Here is a 15765-nt window from a genome sequence, read left to right as displayed (position 1 = left end):
TTTCTACAGCAGAACCTGTGGACGTACTGGAAGCCTGGGGTGTGCATAGAGACCAGGCTGGGGTGGCTGAAGGGCCTGGCTTCTGCCCCCTGAGGATTCCACAGGGTGACCGAGCATTCAGGGTGGGCAAGTCCAGCCTTCTCAGTGTCCCCACGTGGCAGCTCTTCCCAGGTGAGTTAGGACAGGAAGGCTTGGGAGGGGGTCATCCTGGAAGGATCTACACTGTCTAACCTGTTCCCTTTACCTGTCTACACAGATGGGCATTTTCCTGAGAACTTTTCTGTGCTGCTCACACTGAGGGCCCAGCCAGCCAATCAGTCTGTCCTTCTGTCTATTTATGATGAGAAGGGTGTCCGGCAGCTGGGGCTGGCACTGGGGCCAGCTCTGGGCCTCCTTGGTGACTCCTTCAGGCCCCTCCCCAAGCAAGTCAACATTATGGATGGCAGGTGAGTATGGGGGAAGGGAAAGGGACGCCCTGTGGAAATTCCTGCACTGAGACTTGTTCCTTTTGCAGGTGGCACCGTGTGGCAGTCAGCATCAGTGGTAACAAGGTGACCCTGGTGGTTGACTGTGAACCGCAGCCCCCAACATTTGGTCAGGGGCCTCGGTTTATAAGTACAGCTGGACTCACTGTGATGGGAACCCAGGACACCAGGGAAGAGTCTTTTGAGGTATGTAGTTCAGTGGTAGGGGAAACTGAGGCAGAGGGTGGGGAGTTTTGTCCCCAGCCTAAACTGGAAAAGAACAGAAAAGGAAAGTGCCCAGTTTCCACCTAGCCCCACAGAGCTGAAGGGAGGGAGTGTCACGCAAGAGAGTCAGTAAATCGTCAAGATGTCAGGTCTCCTCACACATGGTCCCTGCTGGAGTAAATGCTTGTGGCAGATGGCTGAGACCACCACACGATGGTCTGGTGGCCAGGATAGTGTATGCCCATGCTGGGGACCTCATCTCTCTAGTGAGCCACCGCTGTCTAGTACCTTGCATACAGAGTTGACATGAGAGGACAGGGTCCTTCAGCTTCAGGGAGATGCTGACTATAATGGTCACGTTTTTCATTGCTGTGACAAAATACAAGGCAGAAGCATGAAGGTTTCCTTGGGCTTGCAGCTTGAGGGCACTGCCCATCCTGGAGAGGTGTGTGAGGGAGCAGGCCAGACTGCATCTCAGGTCCGGAAACAGAGACGGGTACTGGTACCCAGCTCACCTTCTTCCTAGTCCAGGACCCTAGTCTAGATGACTTGACTGTCTAGGGGCCCCGCCCCGCAGGATGGCTCCGTCAGCAAAGATGCTTGCTGCTAAGTCTGTTGACCTGAGCTTGAACCTGAAATGTATGTGGTGGAAGGAGAGAAACAAATCCTGTCGGTTGTCCTCTCAGCTGCACACAGGAGTGACGTGGCACACCTGTGCCTGTGCATGCACACACGTTAAGTAGATAAATGCCATTTTAAAAAGTTGACAAGCTTAACCCTCACACTGGGTGTGTTTTGTTCTGTGGTGTCCCGGGGCTGGTGAGATCGTTGCTTCTTTGCTACCTGTAGATGCTGTAGGTTTTCCCTTCCTTAGGGTGCTCTGGGAGGGAGGTGGGCAGAGGCATGCTGGGAAACTCAGACCAGAATCAGCCTGGGGCTCCTTTTCCTCCTTTCTAGGGAGACATCCAGGAGCTGCTGTTAATTCCAGACCCTCAGGCTGCCTTCCAGGCCTGTGAGAGCTACCTCCCTGGTTGTGAAACCCTCGATTCCACAACCACAGGGGTGAGTGGGGAGTTCCAGGTGGCACTTCTGTCTGTAGGTATCAAGAGAGAGTGGACGATGACCCAGAAACAAAGAGGTGAACAACTTTAGACTGGAAACTCAGGGCAGATCACAGAAGACAACACATCAGGCCAGATGTGGTGAGGCACATCTCAGTCCCCTCTGTATTCAAGAGGCTGATGACGAGGACTGACTTTGGGGCTAGCCTAGGTTACAAAGCAAAATCCTGTCTCCAAAATATCAACAATAACAAAATATCCTGCCTCCTGCCTGGGCACGGGGAGATGGCTCAGTCAGTCAAGAACCTTCAGTTTCAAGCACTAGGACCTGTTTTATCTCCAGAGTCTGTGTGGAAACGCTGAGCACGGTGGAACATTTGTATCCCAGTGCTGGAAAGGCGGAGGCAGGAGGATTCCTGGGGTTCACTGGCCAGTCAACATGGCTATGTGGATGGTCACACACACACACACACACACAGAGAGAGAGAGAGAGAGAGAGAGAGAGAGAGAGAGAGGTAAGTAAACCACAAGTTAGCCCTCAGTGACGCAAGTGATGGCATTCCCAATGGGGAGAGATTATAGCCCTAACTAGGACCCTTTCCTCAGGCCCCCAAAGACGATGAACCAGAAACCCCTGCCCCTCGTCGTCGAAAGGGCAAAGGGAAGAAAAAAGGGCGGGGTCGAAAGGGCAAGGGAAGAAAGAAAAACAAGGAGACCTCAGAGCTGAGTCCGACCCCTGGTGCCCCTGAGAACCAGGTAAGAACCCGGAACCTTCTGCTTTGCTCTTCGCTGCCTGATGGCCACCCACCTCTAGCCCCTCATCTTTGTGTTGGTCCTCAGGGCCTGACTCCTGAGGTCTAATTCTCTCAGCGGAAGGGTATGGCAGGTCCTGTGTCAGGGGCTCTTTCATGTCTGTTCCACACTCTGTACTCGTGGGGAGCTAGAGGAGGAAGCACCTCTCAACACAAGAGGACCCCATGATTAGAAGGGTCATAGTGGAGTCCTAGTGGGGGATCATCAGCTCGGGTAACTGGTTTCAGGCGCATTGGTTATTGTGTCAGTATGTGGGGTTCACTGCTGGGGCCACCGGTGGGGATTTTTCCCTTGATGGCCCTGTTTGGAAACTCATCTGGAGGTTCTAGCAGGGGGCACAGACACTCCCAGCCCCCTGTCAGGGAAGGCTATCCTCTTTAAATTTGCACCTTTGGGAGCGACACATGGAGCAGCAAGGGAGGAAGGGGACAGCTGCCTATCGAGCTAGACTAGCAAAGTCAGTCCTGGAGACCAGTGTGATGACAGATGTCATATTCTGATCACCCTCACCTTTTTTTTTTCTTTTAAAAATGTTTTATTTAATTTTTTAAATTGGATATTTTCTTTATTTACATTTCAAATGTTTCCCCCTTTCCAGGTCTCCCCTCCCCACCCTTACTTCTTGAGGGTACTATTTAGGATTGCTGGTTGAGGAGGTTGCTCATTAAGGTGAATATGTAAGGAGTTCCTAGCTGGAGGTCTTCCCTTGGAGGCCTAGTTGGAGGCCTTTGGTAAAGGTCGTTGATAAAGGTCACTGTTGATATTTTGACTGGTCTTTGTTGTGTGTGAACTTTTCCCGGTAGACATGAGCAATAGATAGGGAAGTAATGGCCAACCAAGGTATGATTTCACTCAAATCTAGCTTGGGAAACCGTACTTACCGACAGCTAAAGTGAGGCGTTCCGTACTGGGGTGTGGTGACCCCTAAGCAGTCTCCCTAAGCATGGCTACCGAATTTCCCCTTAGCTGCACAGATGGAGGGCCCACAGTTAGCCTCCACACTCAGCACTCTCACCTTCCCAGAGACCAGGAGACCACGTGCATCCTGGGCAGATTACAGATAGCTGGGAGGGGCCCAGAAGAGAGTGGCTGGCATCTCAGATGAGGAGCCCATGCCTGCCTCCGACCTCTTTCCACAAGGGAATGGCACAGGCTGGGCCTTGAGGGTCTTTCATACCTACAGTTGCCTTTGATGGCAACACTGTCCCCTGACATGACTCATGACAGCCTGTAATTCCAATTAGAAGGAATCTGACGCCCTCCCTGCTCAGGGGACCTGCACTCACGTGTCGCATGTGTGAGTGTGTGCACGTGCACACATACATACACATTTTTAAAAAATCAAAAAGCGAAACAACAAAAACCCCTGTCCTGATCAAAAGCAACTTAGAGGAGAGAGGGGTTATTTCGGCTTACATTCCAGGTTACAGTCCCTTGTCTGGGGGAACTCAGGCAGCAACTTAAAGCATTGCATCCACAATTACAAGCAGAGAGAGGAAATCCATGAGTTCCCGCCTGCTTGCTCGATCTCAGCCAGCGCTGGCTGTTCTTAAGCTGTTCAGAACCTCCTGTAGGAGGGGCCAACTACAGTAGGCTGGATCTTCAGTTAACACTCAAGACAACCTTCCAGAGACAGCCCCCTGGCCCACCTCGTCTAAACACTCACAGACATCCTTCCCGGGTGACTCTAGGCTGTGTCAGGAGGCCATTTAGATAAGCCAATGCACTAGTTGAATGTTGAAGGTTAAGGGTTATTAATTAGGGAGATTGCTAGAAGACATAATGGGGTCATTGTTAGTGGAATGCTTAATTGAGGATCCCAGAGAGGGTTCATTATTTAGGGGGTCACTAAATAGTGATTTTTGTTGGAGGATTCTACTACTTGGGGTCATACTTGAGTCCCTGGATGAAAGGCTTTCTCTTCAGAGCCGTCGACGGGAATCATAAAGGCAGGCAGGGCTCACTCAGCTTGGAATAATTTGGGTTAATTGTGTAGGTTATTGACTGGTAAATTACTGGGCAGGGGTCCTAAGTCATCGGTTGGGTCATTGCTTGAAGTCCTTGGTTGGAGGGGTCACGGGTTGTAATTAGATATCAGTTCTGGATCTTTCTGTCCCACAGTATGACTACCAAGTTCTCTGCCTTGACCCAGTTCTTCTGCAGCTGTCCAGGTTGGATGAGTTGCAGCCTGGCTGGCTGATGGCTGAGTTGTCAGGGGAGAAGACATGTGGGGCTGGGCTTCCGGGAGTCTGGCCCCGAGTGCTGGCTTTTGACTTTAGCCACTGGGCCCTGGAGCCAATCTAGTTCTGCTCCCAGGCCTGGGAGATTTGGCCCTGCTTTGCTCCTCTTGTATCCAAGGAGGTTTCCCCTCTGGCCACCTTGGGCAGGTTGTACGGGGCACCTGTCTTTTCCCCCACCAGCCTCTAAATTTGCCGAGAAGCTACCTCTGTCTACTCACCCCTGAACTGGGGATTCCCCTAAGGGAGAGCCCTGGCTCCTCCTTTGTTTCCTTTGTCTTGATTGGCCTCACCCCAGATCTGACACTCCTTCCATGTCTGCTGCAGACCTCCCTCCACATCCCTGAGACAGAGAAGACAGTTCCCCACCTGCCTCTGACTCCCACACCTCTGGCCATCACCACCACTGTCACGATTGGACAAAATGCCACAGTCTCGCAGGTTGGTGGGAAGTGGATGGCACTGGGCCAGGGGGTGAGGTGGTGAAGGGGATGGCCAAGAGCAAACCTTGACGTTCCCAGTGTCCTCCACAGGGGTTGGACTCCGGTACTGAAACCGAGCAGACGACTCCAGAGGTGGACTCTACTGAGGAGGGTGAAGGAGGTGGCCCCACCATGGGCCCCAAGTTCCGGGCAGCAGAGCAGTCCTTACAGACTGAGTTCCAGATCTTTCCTGTGAGTCTACAGACGCTGGGCCAGGAGAGGGGCTGTAGATACATTCTTGTTCTTGACTGTGTTTGTTTTGGGTCAACTACCTTTGTGTGACCCTGGCACAGTTACAGCTGCAAAATGTTTACCAAGCACTTGCAGTGTGACAGGGCTGGTGATGCAAGTGGCCTTTAGTCTAAGCAGGGGAGATTTGGACTTCGAGCTCTCTGCGTGCCCTGCCTGCTGAGTGGACAGTAGGGGGAGCCAGAGAGTCAGTGGGGAAGCTTGTAGAGTTAGCAAGCAATGGGAGAGAGAATACTCCAGTTGGAGGACATGGTTCCTTCTCTTGTCGCTGGAGATGGATGGTTGTCATCTCCTGGTGGTGTCTTGAACTTGTAACATCTGTTTGACATTTAAGTGAGACTTCAGACCAGGGATGGCTAGAAGATTCTAGAGTCCAGGGGAGCCCATCCAGGCTGAGGAGAAAGACTTGGGGCTGACTTAGTCATAAAGCCTTGGGTGGACAAGGCTAGAGGGGCAGGCAGCCCTGTTCCTCCTTGGTGTTGGCAGAGGCGGAGTCAGACTTGAGACTGCACTGACTTCCTGCTCTGTTACTTTCTTGTGCTAGGAGAAAATACCTGATAGAGTCAACTAGAGGAGGGGTCGCTTTGCTCCCACTGCAAAGGGTTCCTACAGTTGCCAGTTGAGCATCATCATGGGGACAGAAACATGTGGTGGGAGGCTTCCGTTCTTGGAGAAGGGGAAGCAATGAGTAGGGAAAGCTGTTCTCGCTGGCCTGGCGCTCTCCTCCCCTTTAACTCTATCTGGGGAAGCACCACAGTTCCTCTGGATGCCTCCCTCAGTAAATTCTCTCTGGAAGCATCCAGACACACCATAGTTTCATCTCACCAATCTCCTGGGTCATTCCATTTTTGTTGCTGTCGGATTCATTCATTCATTCATTCATTCATTCATTCATCCACTCACTGAGACAGACTCTTACTGTGTAACTCTGGTTGGTTATCCTGGAATTTGCTATGTAGATCCATCTGGCCTTGAACTCCCAGAGATGTGCCTGCCACTGCCTCCGAGTGCTGGGACTAAAGCATGAGACCACACCTGGCCCCTCCTAGGCAATTTCAAATCCAGTCAGGTTAACAAAGAGGCTAAGTCATCACGTGTGTCAGGCTTGAACCTCATTTGTTGTATGTGTGTCACACATTAAATGACTTCATGAGTTATCTGCAGATGGCCACAGGTTTGAATAAGGTCCCAGCATCACTGGGAGAGAGACAGAGCCATGATAAGTTCTTTGGAGTTCACGCCCTTCACCTTGGACGACTTTCAGGAGTCAGTTCTCTCCGTCCACTGTGGAGTCCAGAGCCTGAGTTCAGGCTTGGATGGCCTGTGTGTTTACAAAGAGCAACCTCTCTGCCGCCATGTCTCTGTCTGTCTCTGCCCTTATGTCCTGTTTCCTCTCTCCTCACTGTCCCTAGGGTGCTGGAGAAAAGGGAGCGAAAGGAGAGCCTGCGACAGTAGAGCAGGTGAGGGGGGGGGGCTGTGAGGAGGTTAAGGGGCTCCGTGAGAACAGGGGTCACACTTGTTTCCACCCCAGGGACAGCAGTTTGAGGGGCCTGCAGGAGCTCCAGGACCCCGGGTGAGTACTGGTTCTAGTCCCGTATTCCAACCTCTTCCCCATGCCCTGCCTCCTAGGGCCCATGCACAAACCAGCTATGGCACTAGTTGCTCACATAGCTGCTCTCTTCCTTTCCTTTTCTTTTACATAGCCCAGGCTGTCTTCATCTCACTATGTAGCCTAGGCTGGACTCTGTCTCTTGATCCTTCTGCCTCAGCCTCCTGATCATTGGGATTACAGGTGTGCACCATGGTTCCTGACTCTCTTCTAGATGGGGAGAAGATTTGGGTTATAGTGTTGCCTGAAGGTCATTGGATAGTCAATACCCAAAAGATATGTCAAAAAAGATTTAGGGTACAAAGTTGAGAGGGCAATAGATCACGGTGGGAGCAGAGCTGGCTAAGTGGTAGTCAGGAGGTATGCTTGAAGACAAGATCATCGGTGGGTCAGAAGCCAGCTAGGCTCATGTTCTACATCTCCTGTGACCTCTGATTTCTGTCTCCACAGGGAATATCTGGTCCTTCAGGCCCTCCTGGGCCTCCGGGCTTCCCTGGGGACCGTGGTCTACCGGTAAGAGACTCCCCACTGGAGTGTATGCCTGTGTTGGGGTGGGATTTCAGGATGGGGGTGTGTAGATTTGAATGGGGGTGTGCGGGGCTGGGATTAGGAACACCATCCCAGAAGTGATGTTGCCTCCATCTGTGAACTCCGTAAACCCTGACTTCTCTTCTGTTTTGGTGCATCTTTAAATTTTTCATGTCATTTTCATTTATCTACTTTATGCATGTGCACACACATGGCCGGTAGTGGCATGTACCCTGGCACCTGATCAGAGGTCAAAGGACACCTTGCCAGACTCAGTTCTCTCCTTCTACCATGTGGATCTCGGGCAGCCAAACTCAGATCATCAGGCTCCTTCTCAGTCTCTGCTCCCCCTCTGTCCCCTCTCATCTTCCATCTGCTGTCCTTACCTCATCCATCCACCCCTCTGTCTTGCTCCTTCTCTCAGGGTCCTGCCGGCCTCCCAGGAATCCCAGGCATCGATGGAGCCCGGGGCCTGCCGGGCACAGTGATTATGATGCCGGTGAGGAGGGAGAGTCCCATCCCTGGGCAGTGGAGTCCTGACCCCAGGGGATGCCTTCCTGTGCATCTCTACTCATCCATAGTTGTTCCTTAGTTCCATTTTGCAAGCAGCTCGATGAAGGGACCCCCAGTGTCCTTCCAGCAGGCCCAGGCCCAGGCAGTATTGCAACAGGCTCAGGTGAGTGGGGTAAGGGCCATGTGTTAAGTGAGGGACAGCATAAATAAAGGCTCGTGCAGGACTGGTTGGAGACCGAGGATATCTCTCTCCTGAAGATGCTTGCTGTGAGTTTCTGTTGTTATTGTAAAGTCCTGAGCCTGGGTGGTTAATGGAGAACAGAGGATCCAGGCTAATGATTCTGGAGGCTGGGAAGTCCCAGAGCACCATGCTGCCGCCTAGCTGGGTGCATTGTAACTGGTGGGGGGCAGTGCAAGGCAAGATGGTGCATACATGAGGATAAGCCTTACTCTCCTAAAGGTACTGATTGTCAGGATGGGGTACCCCACCCTTCTGATTTCACCTAATCCCAATCATCTTCCAAAAGGCTCCCCTCAAAGTGTTATCAACACATGAATCGGGGAAGAGATTTACAACCTGTGGAGGAGGCACACTCCTACCTCTAGTAGTGATTCTGTGGTCTTATGGGGGAACTCTTGCTCTGTCTGTCTTTCCAGCTGTCCATGAAAGGGCCCCCTGGTCCAGTAGGGCTCACTGGGCGCCCAGGCCCTGTGGTGAGTAAGGGGTCTGCTCTGGGGAGAGAGTGCATCCGTGCCAGATAGCCACATTGCTCAAACTGTGCTCCTCCCCCATCTCTCCTCCCCCAAGGGCCTCCCTGGATATCCAGGTCTGAAAGGTGAACTGGGAGAAGTGGGGCCACAGGTGAGTTTGGAGGGATATGGGGGGAGAACGGATTAGATGGGAAACGCTTTCTCCAAAGGTTACAGGATAAAAGGCCAGCTGGGGAACATAACAAATGGAATAGAAATATACCTTTGAAACTTCTGCCCCTCCTGGGGAGTGATTTAAAATAGGCTCTAAGGGAGTTGGAAAGATGGTCTAGTGGTTAGAAACACTGGCTGTTCTTCCAGAGAACCTGGGTTTAATTCCCAGTACTCATATAGTGGTCCATGATTGTCTGCAATTCCATTTCCATAGGCACCCTCACATAGACATACATGCAGGTAAAAAACACCAATGCACATGAAATAAAGATAAATAAAATAGGTTCTGGGCTAGGGGCTGGGTTCAGCTGGTAAAGCATTTGCCAAGCATGAATGAAACCCTGAGTCCCAGCCCCCAGCTCTGCATAAACCAGGTGTGGGGTGCACACCTGTCATCCCAGCACTTGGTGGGGTAGAGGCTGGAGGACCAGGAGGGCAAGGCCTAGCCTAAAACACAAAGATCCCCCTGCCTCCGCTTCCCGAGCCCTGTGATCAAAGGTGTGCGTATCTACTGAGGCGGTGGTGCACATCTTTAATCTCAGGAGGCTGAGGCAGGGGGGTCTCTGTAAATTCAAGGCCAGCTTGGTCTATATAGTGAGTTCTAGGCCAGCCAGAGTTGCATGGTAGACCTTGTCAAAACGAAACAAAAAACAAACAAAAGAAGCATACGCCTTTTCTTTTAATTCTTCCTTCTTGTTCCCCACCACAGGGCCCCCGAGGATTACAGGGCCCTCCTGGGCCTCCTGGACGGGAAGGCAAGACAGTGAGTAATGTCTAGGTTCTTAAGTTATTCTTTGCTTACCGTCAGCACCAAACAAAAAAACCTGCCTTCGTCCTCTCTGGTCTTCCTGTGTTATCAGAGGGACCTGAGCTCGGAAGACTGCAGCAGATGCTCAGCTGGGTGCACAGTGAAGGGATGGGGCAGGTGGCAGCTTCAGGAGGACTTGAGAACAGGGACAACGCTTGGCAGGGGCCCAAGTATGGTTAGGAGCAAGTGAAGAACAACCTAAGCAGCACACATACAAAAAGGTCATTTGGGAGATGAGGCAGGAGGATTAGAAACCCAAGGTCATCCTTTAACTTTGCATAGGGGAAAGTACTTGCTGCCTATCTGGAGTTCAGTCCTGAGAGTCACCTCACGGGAGAAGAGAACTGACTTCCACAAGTCGTCTTCTGACCTCCACATCTCCACACGTGTGCCATGGCACGTACATGCACATGTACACGCACACACACACACACACACACACACTGAATACACTAGCCAGGCTTGGTGACTTTAACCCCGGCACTCAGGAGTCAGAGGCAGGTAGATCTCTGGGCAGGCCTGTGATCCTAGCATAAATAGTGAGTACCAGGCCAACCAGGGCTGCACAGTGAGACCTTGGCTCAACCACCACCACCACCACCACCACCAAAAATTTAAGAAAGCAGTCCTCGGGAGACAGTAAAAGGTAGTGCACAGTAGCCACACTGGATGGCAGGACATTTAGAGGGGAGAGCTCTGGGAGGTTCATCCATCCTTGGTTCATTTTCTTCATAGGGCCGAGCTGGAGCAGATGGGGCTCGGGGGCTCCCGGGAGACACAGGACCTAAGGTGGGTACTGGGGCCAGGACGGGTTGAGGGGGGCATTGCAGGGTGGGGAGATGTCAAGGTCAAGGATTTAAGGCAGCTGCTGTCTCTTCCAAAAGGGTGACAGGGGCTTTGATGGCCTGCCCGGGCTGCCTGGTGAGAAGGGCCAAAGGGTGAGTGCCCCTACTATACCCACACCCTGTTTCCGTGTGCAATGCTTCCTTGACTTCAGAGCTTCATACACTGTCTGAGCCTTCAGGGCCCACACTGAACTTCTATTCTGAAGTGAGTGGCTCCTGCATATGCTAATTTATTCAAATGAACCCCTCCTTCTCTGCACTAGGGTGACTTTGGACGAGTAGGGCAACCTGGTCCCCCAGGAGAGGATGGTGTAAAGGTAAGCTGGAGGGGGGCATAGGAAAGAGGCTGGGGGTGGGGATCAGTGGTGCAGCACTTGCCTACCATATATGAAGCCCTGGCTTCATTCCCTGGCATTGAAACAAACAAACAAAAAACAAACAAGCAAGCAAACAAAACCCAGAAATAAGCTGAGTGGTGTCTGGGGATTGGGGTCTACACCACAGGAGCAGGAAGCCCAGGATCCTCTAAAAGGCAGCATTGGAGCTGATAGCTAGCTTTTGGGTTAGGATGTGGGAGGGTAAGTCAAGGCCTGGAGACTGAGCTCCGTCATAAGAGTGGGAAGACACCAAGCTGACTCTTAAAGGGGCTTCTAGATGAGGGGAGGTTGTACCTCGGGTCTGTACTTGCCCAGTGCAAATAATGATGACACTTTCCTCAGGGCCTGCAGGGACCTCCAGGGCCCACTGGCCAGGCTGGAGAGCCGGTAAGTATTGGGAGACCCCAGACTCCCTGTTCAGGGGAGAGAAGAATCCCCTTGGGGCATGAAACTTGCAGGAATATATACCTCTGATGCTGGTATTATGTGGCTCCTTCCTTGCAGGGTCCCCGAGGTCTGATTGGCCCCAGAGGTCTCCCAGGTCCCCTAGGACGCCCGGTGAGAATCTTGTTGACTCCCTGTCTATGTTTTATTCTTACCTGTCTTCCCCTGTAAGCCACCCCTTTAGTGTGTGTGTGTGTGTGTGTGTGTGTGTGTGTGTGTGTGTGTTGGCACGGCCCACATGTGGAGATCAGATCTTTTCTTTCACAATGTGGATCCCTGGAATTAAACTCAGGACATCAGTCTTAGCAGCAAGTGTCATTATCCACTGAGTAACCCCCACCCCCTTTCTGCCTCGCTCCCTCTTGTCCTTGCTCTGTGTGACTGTGATTGCCTGCACAAGAGGGCAAGTGTGCAAGTGTGAAAGTCTGATGACAATTGTGAGAGTTGGTCTTTTCCCACCTTGTTTGAGGTTTTTTTTTTTTTTTTTTAAAGACAGGGTTTCTCTGTATAGCCCTGGCTGTCCTGGAGCTCACTTTGTAGACCAGGCTGGCCTCTAATTTAGAGATCCTCCTGCCTCTGCTGCCTCCTGAGTGAACATTCGCCTGGGCTTGTCTGAGGGTTTTCTCTGGATTTTCCACTTTGCTGGCCTCCACGCTTTCCAGGGAAATCAGTCTTTAGCCTCTCCTCTCCCTGCAGGGGATTACAAATGCCAGTGCTACTAGTTAGACTTTTGCATGGGTTCCGGGGACTTGAACTCAGGGCTTCATTGCTAGTGCAACAAGTGCCTTTACCCTCTGAGCATCTCCCGAGCCGGAAGAAGCTTTCTGTTGCTGCTGTCTCCTTTATACATGTTTCTCAGCAGCTCACACCCGGGTTCTGATCTGTTCTGGTCTCACATCCTCTGTCCTCGCAGGGTGTGACAGGGAGTGATGGCGCACCAGGGGCCAAAGGCAACGTGGTAAGCGTCCTACCATCTGTTTTTGCCCTTCTGACTCTCCAAACCCATGATCTTTATAGCCTTGTCTACTTGGAACTTCCCTTACCCTCCACCTTCTGTCGCCTTCCTGCTTCACTGAACCCACCCTTCCCCCACAGGGTCCTCCTGGAGAACCAGGACCCCCAGGACAGCAAGGAAACCACGGCTCCCAGGTTCAAGCCTCTGTCTTGACAATGGGGTGTGGGGGGCTGAGCCACAGTCCTCCCTTGTCCAGTTTTATTGTCCATCTCTCTTTTTGTGACTCTTTCACCTTCTTTTTATGTCCCAGGGAATTCCAGGCCCCCAGGGGCCCATTGGCACTCCCGGGGAAAAGGTAAGTGACTTGCTTCTGTCACCAGGAGAAGCTCCACTCTAGGGCTCCTTTGAGGGACTTCCTGTGATGAATAGTCACATTCTGGAAGCCAGTCCAGAGTGACAGAGGCACTGTTGGGGGAGGGTTTCCAGGAGAATCCCACTGAGGCTGGCAGACAGAGGAGGCGTTGTTAGTACCTCTGTCCCTCACAGATGCCCTCACAAAAGGGACTCCCAAGAAGCTAATGAAGGACAGACCTCAGCTTTGGCTCTCTGCATGTGTGTGTGCTCACATGTGGTGTGTGCATACCTGTGTATATGTGTACAGCTATGTGTGTCTCCTAGTTTGCTTTTCTGCTGTCACGATAAAACACTGACCAAAGCCAGCTTGAGGAGGAAAGGGCTCATGGACCTATGCTTCCATGTTATTGTGGAAATGCAGGACCCTAGAGGCAGGAACTGAAGCAGAGGCTATGGAGAAATGCTTCTAACTGGCTTTGCTCAGCCTGGTTTCTTATGACCCTCCCATATCAATCATCAATCAAAAAAATGTCTGATTGGTCCAAACATCTGATAGGTCCAAAGGTAGATAAGAGGCTGGGAAACCAGAACTGGAGAGCCAGGTATGGTACCACACCCCTGCAGTCCCAGCAATTGTCGCAACCTGGACCTTACTGCAGAACTTTGTCTAAATAAATGAAATGAAATGAAATGGAGCAAAGAAACAAGACAAGGGGGTGTGGGTGAGAAGTCTGGACTCGAGCATATTTCATACTGGTTTTGTTCTTTCTGTGGTACTGGGCATCGAACCTGGGGCCTTGTGCATCATAGTGCTTGCCTATACAGCTCGTCACTAGTGGATTCTAGGAAGGAGATCTACCACTGAGCCACACCATGCCCCTTCTCATATGGTTTTTTGTTTGTTTTGTTTCATTTGTATTTCAAGGCAGGGTTTCTCTGTGTAGCCCTGGCTGGCCTCGAACTCAGAGATCCACCTGCCTCTGCATCCCGAGTGCTAGGATTAAAGGCGTGCGCCACAACCACCACCACCACCCAGACTCTCATTTTGCTTTTGCATCTCTCCCAGATAAGGAGGATCTCCGAAGCTCAGAGAGGGCAAGCTGGGTCACCAGCGTCACACAGCAAACATGGGCAGAGCTTGTGTTCTAGGCTCACTTTGAGCTGCCTGGGTAGGCACTGAGACTCTCAGGCTACTCTTATTTTTCCCCTTTTTTTTCAGGGTCCCCCTGGAAACCCCGGAATTCCAGGTGTCCCAGGATCTGAGGGCCCCCCGGTGAGAACTACGAGCTGGGACAAGGGGAAGGGGAAGTTTTGGGTTTCTGCATGACACATTTTGGCCTTTGATGAGTTGATGTGTTTCTCTGGCAGGGCCACCCAGGCCACGAGGGTCCCACAGGAGAAAAAGGGGCTCAGGTGAGTGACCAGGAGAGTGGCTGGGTTGGGAAAGAGGAGTAGCAAGTGAGGAGACAGGATACTGGGAACAAGATAGCGCTGACCTTGTTTTCCTATCAGGGCCCACCAGGATCAGCAGGCCCTCGGGGCTATCCTGGACTTCGTGGTGTGAAGGTAGGGAACCCCTGAGGGCTTGAAGGTGGGACTGTTGATTAGTGTTGGTGTCAGAAGACCAACTTAGTGCCAGGTATCATGTGATGTCTGTGGCCCCAGTATTTGGGAGGCAGAGGTGAGAAGATTCCTCCAAGTTGGAGGCTAGCCTGGGCTATATAATGAATTCTGCCAGCCAGAGGTGTATTGCACTATTATATTTTGAGACCCTGTTTCACAAACTAATCACTAACAAAATACACACACACACACACACACACACAAACACACACAAACACACCCTGTAATCACAGTACTTGAGGGAAGAAGATCAGGAATTTAAGATCAGCCTGAGCTATACAAATTTGAAGCCAGCCTGTTTCAAACTAAGAATTAAAAAGGCTGGGGCAGAAGCTCAGACCACAGAATGCTTGCCTAGCATGTATGGAGTGTCCCAGGTTCCAATCCCAGCACCCTATAAACTCAGCATGGTGGTACATGCTGTGGTCCTAGTGTGGAGGTGGTAGAGGCAGAGGCATTGGAAGTCCAGAGTCATCTTTAGCCATGGGGTGAATTTTAAATCAGCCAGGGCTACATGAGACAGTGTCTCAAAACAAAATAAAGCAAAATAAAGAAATAACAATAGCAAAACCCACTCCAGTACCTGGGAGGCAGAGGCAGGAGGATCTCTGTGCTTTCCAGGACATTCTGGTATTCATAGTGAATTCCAGGCTAGGTAGGCGGGACTACTGTCTCAAAAACAAAACAAGAGTCCCTTGTCTCAAAAACCAAAACAAAACAGAAAGTAAACAAATGAAAAAACAGTATATTAATGGCTCTATTTTATTGTTAGTTTCTTTTCTCGTCTTTTTCTTTGCTTAATTTATAAATTGTCTTTTATCATAGTTTGATGTATGCATAGAACAGGCAACATAGATAAGGGCTGGCTCTAATCCCTTCTGGCAACTCCTGGGGGGTGGGGGGTGAGGGGTGGGGGTGTCCCATCTTATTTTGCAGATAAGTGGAGGGCTGTGGCTGCCGCCTGTGTTGTATCTGAATCGAGTTACTTTGTAGCCAAGGGAGAGGATGGCTGCAGCCAAAGCTTTCTTTACTGAGGTCCAGTGAATTACTGCGGGGCTGCAGAAGGCCCTGCTGTTTCCAAGTGCATAGTTGCATCAGCTCCAACTGCTTGTTCATTCTTCAGTTGAGCTCAGTTCCCGTCTGAGCCAAGTGCAGTTTTTCAGTGTGGTACAGGCAGGAAGTCAGCCCAGGGTATGCGCTCTGCACGGGATGGGCATGCTGTCACCAGGCACAGAGTCTCCTTGTGGCCAGCAC

The 15765-nt window shown here is 51.4% G+C and overlaps 1 protein-coding gene across 4 annotated transcripts in view; it reads left to right on the top strand.

The window, feature by feature from the left end:
- Window positions 1-15765, top strand: part of Col5a3 (collagen, type V, alpha 3) — a 45068-nt gene that overhangs the window by 5007 nt on the left and 24296 nt on the right. For 3 of the 4 annotated variants that reach the window (XR_003947951.1, NM_016919.3, XM_017313471.1), the window contains exons 2-27: window positions 10-171; window positions 257-446; window positions 515-671; window positions 1647-1751; window positions 2357-2506; window positions 5128-5241; window positions 5334-5474; window positions 6944-6991; window positions 7063-7104; window positions 7591-7653; window positions 8093-8167; window positions 8261-8344; window positions 8839-8895; window positions 8990-9043; window positions 9815-9868; window positions 10649-10702; window positions 10798-10851; window positions 11022-11075; window positions 11478-11522; window positions 11640-11693; window positions 12493-12537; window positions 12675-12728; window positions 12845-12889; window positions 14108-14161; window positions 14257-14301; window positions 14401-14454. Coding sequence is in view for 3 of the 4 variants with exons in the window: in NM_016919.3 (NP_058615.1) it covers window positions 10-171; window positions 257-446; window positions 515-671; window positions 1647-1751; window positions 2357-2506; window positions 5128-5241; window positions 5334-5474; window positions 6944-6991; window positions 7063-7104; window positions 7591-7653; window positions 8093-8167; window positions 8261-8344; window positions 8839-8895; window positions 8990-9043; window positions 9815-9868; window positions 10649-10702; window positions 10798-10851; window positions 11022-11075; window positions 11478-11522; window positions 11640-11693; window positions 12493-12537; window positions 12675-12728; window positions 12845-12889; window positions 14108-14161; window positions 14257-14301; window positions 14401-14454 (2054 nt within the window). In the remaining variant the exon portion in view is untranslated. The remainder of the gene's footprint in view (window positions 1-9; window positions 172-256; window positions 447-514; window positions 672-1646; window positions 1752-2356; window positions 2507-5127; window positions 5242-5333; window positions 5475-6943; window positions 6992-7062; window positions 7105-7590; window positions 7654-8092; window positions 8168-8260; window positions 8345-8838; window positions 8896-8989; window positions 9044-9814; window positions 9869-10648; window positions 10703-10797; window positions 10852-11021; window positions 11076-11477; window positions 11523-11639; window positions 11694-12492; window positions 12538-12674; window positions 12729-12844; window positions 12890-14107; window positions 14162-14256; window positions 14302-14400; window positions 14455-15765) is intronic. The other variant, NM_001317388.1, reaches the window with a different exon arrangement.

This window comes from Mus musculus, chromosome 9 (genome assembly GCF_000001635.26).
Source record: "Mus musculus strain C57BL/6J chromosome 9, GRCm38.p6 C57BL/6J".
NCBI classification, from domain to species: domain Eukaryota; kingdom Metazoa; phylum Chordata; class Mammalia; order Rodentia; family Muridae; genus Mus; species Mus musculus.
This window is presented reverse-complemented; position numbering and strand designations above follow the sequence as displayed.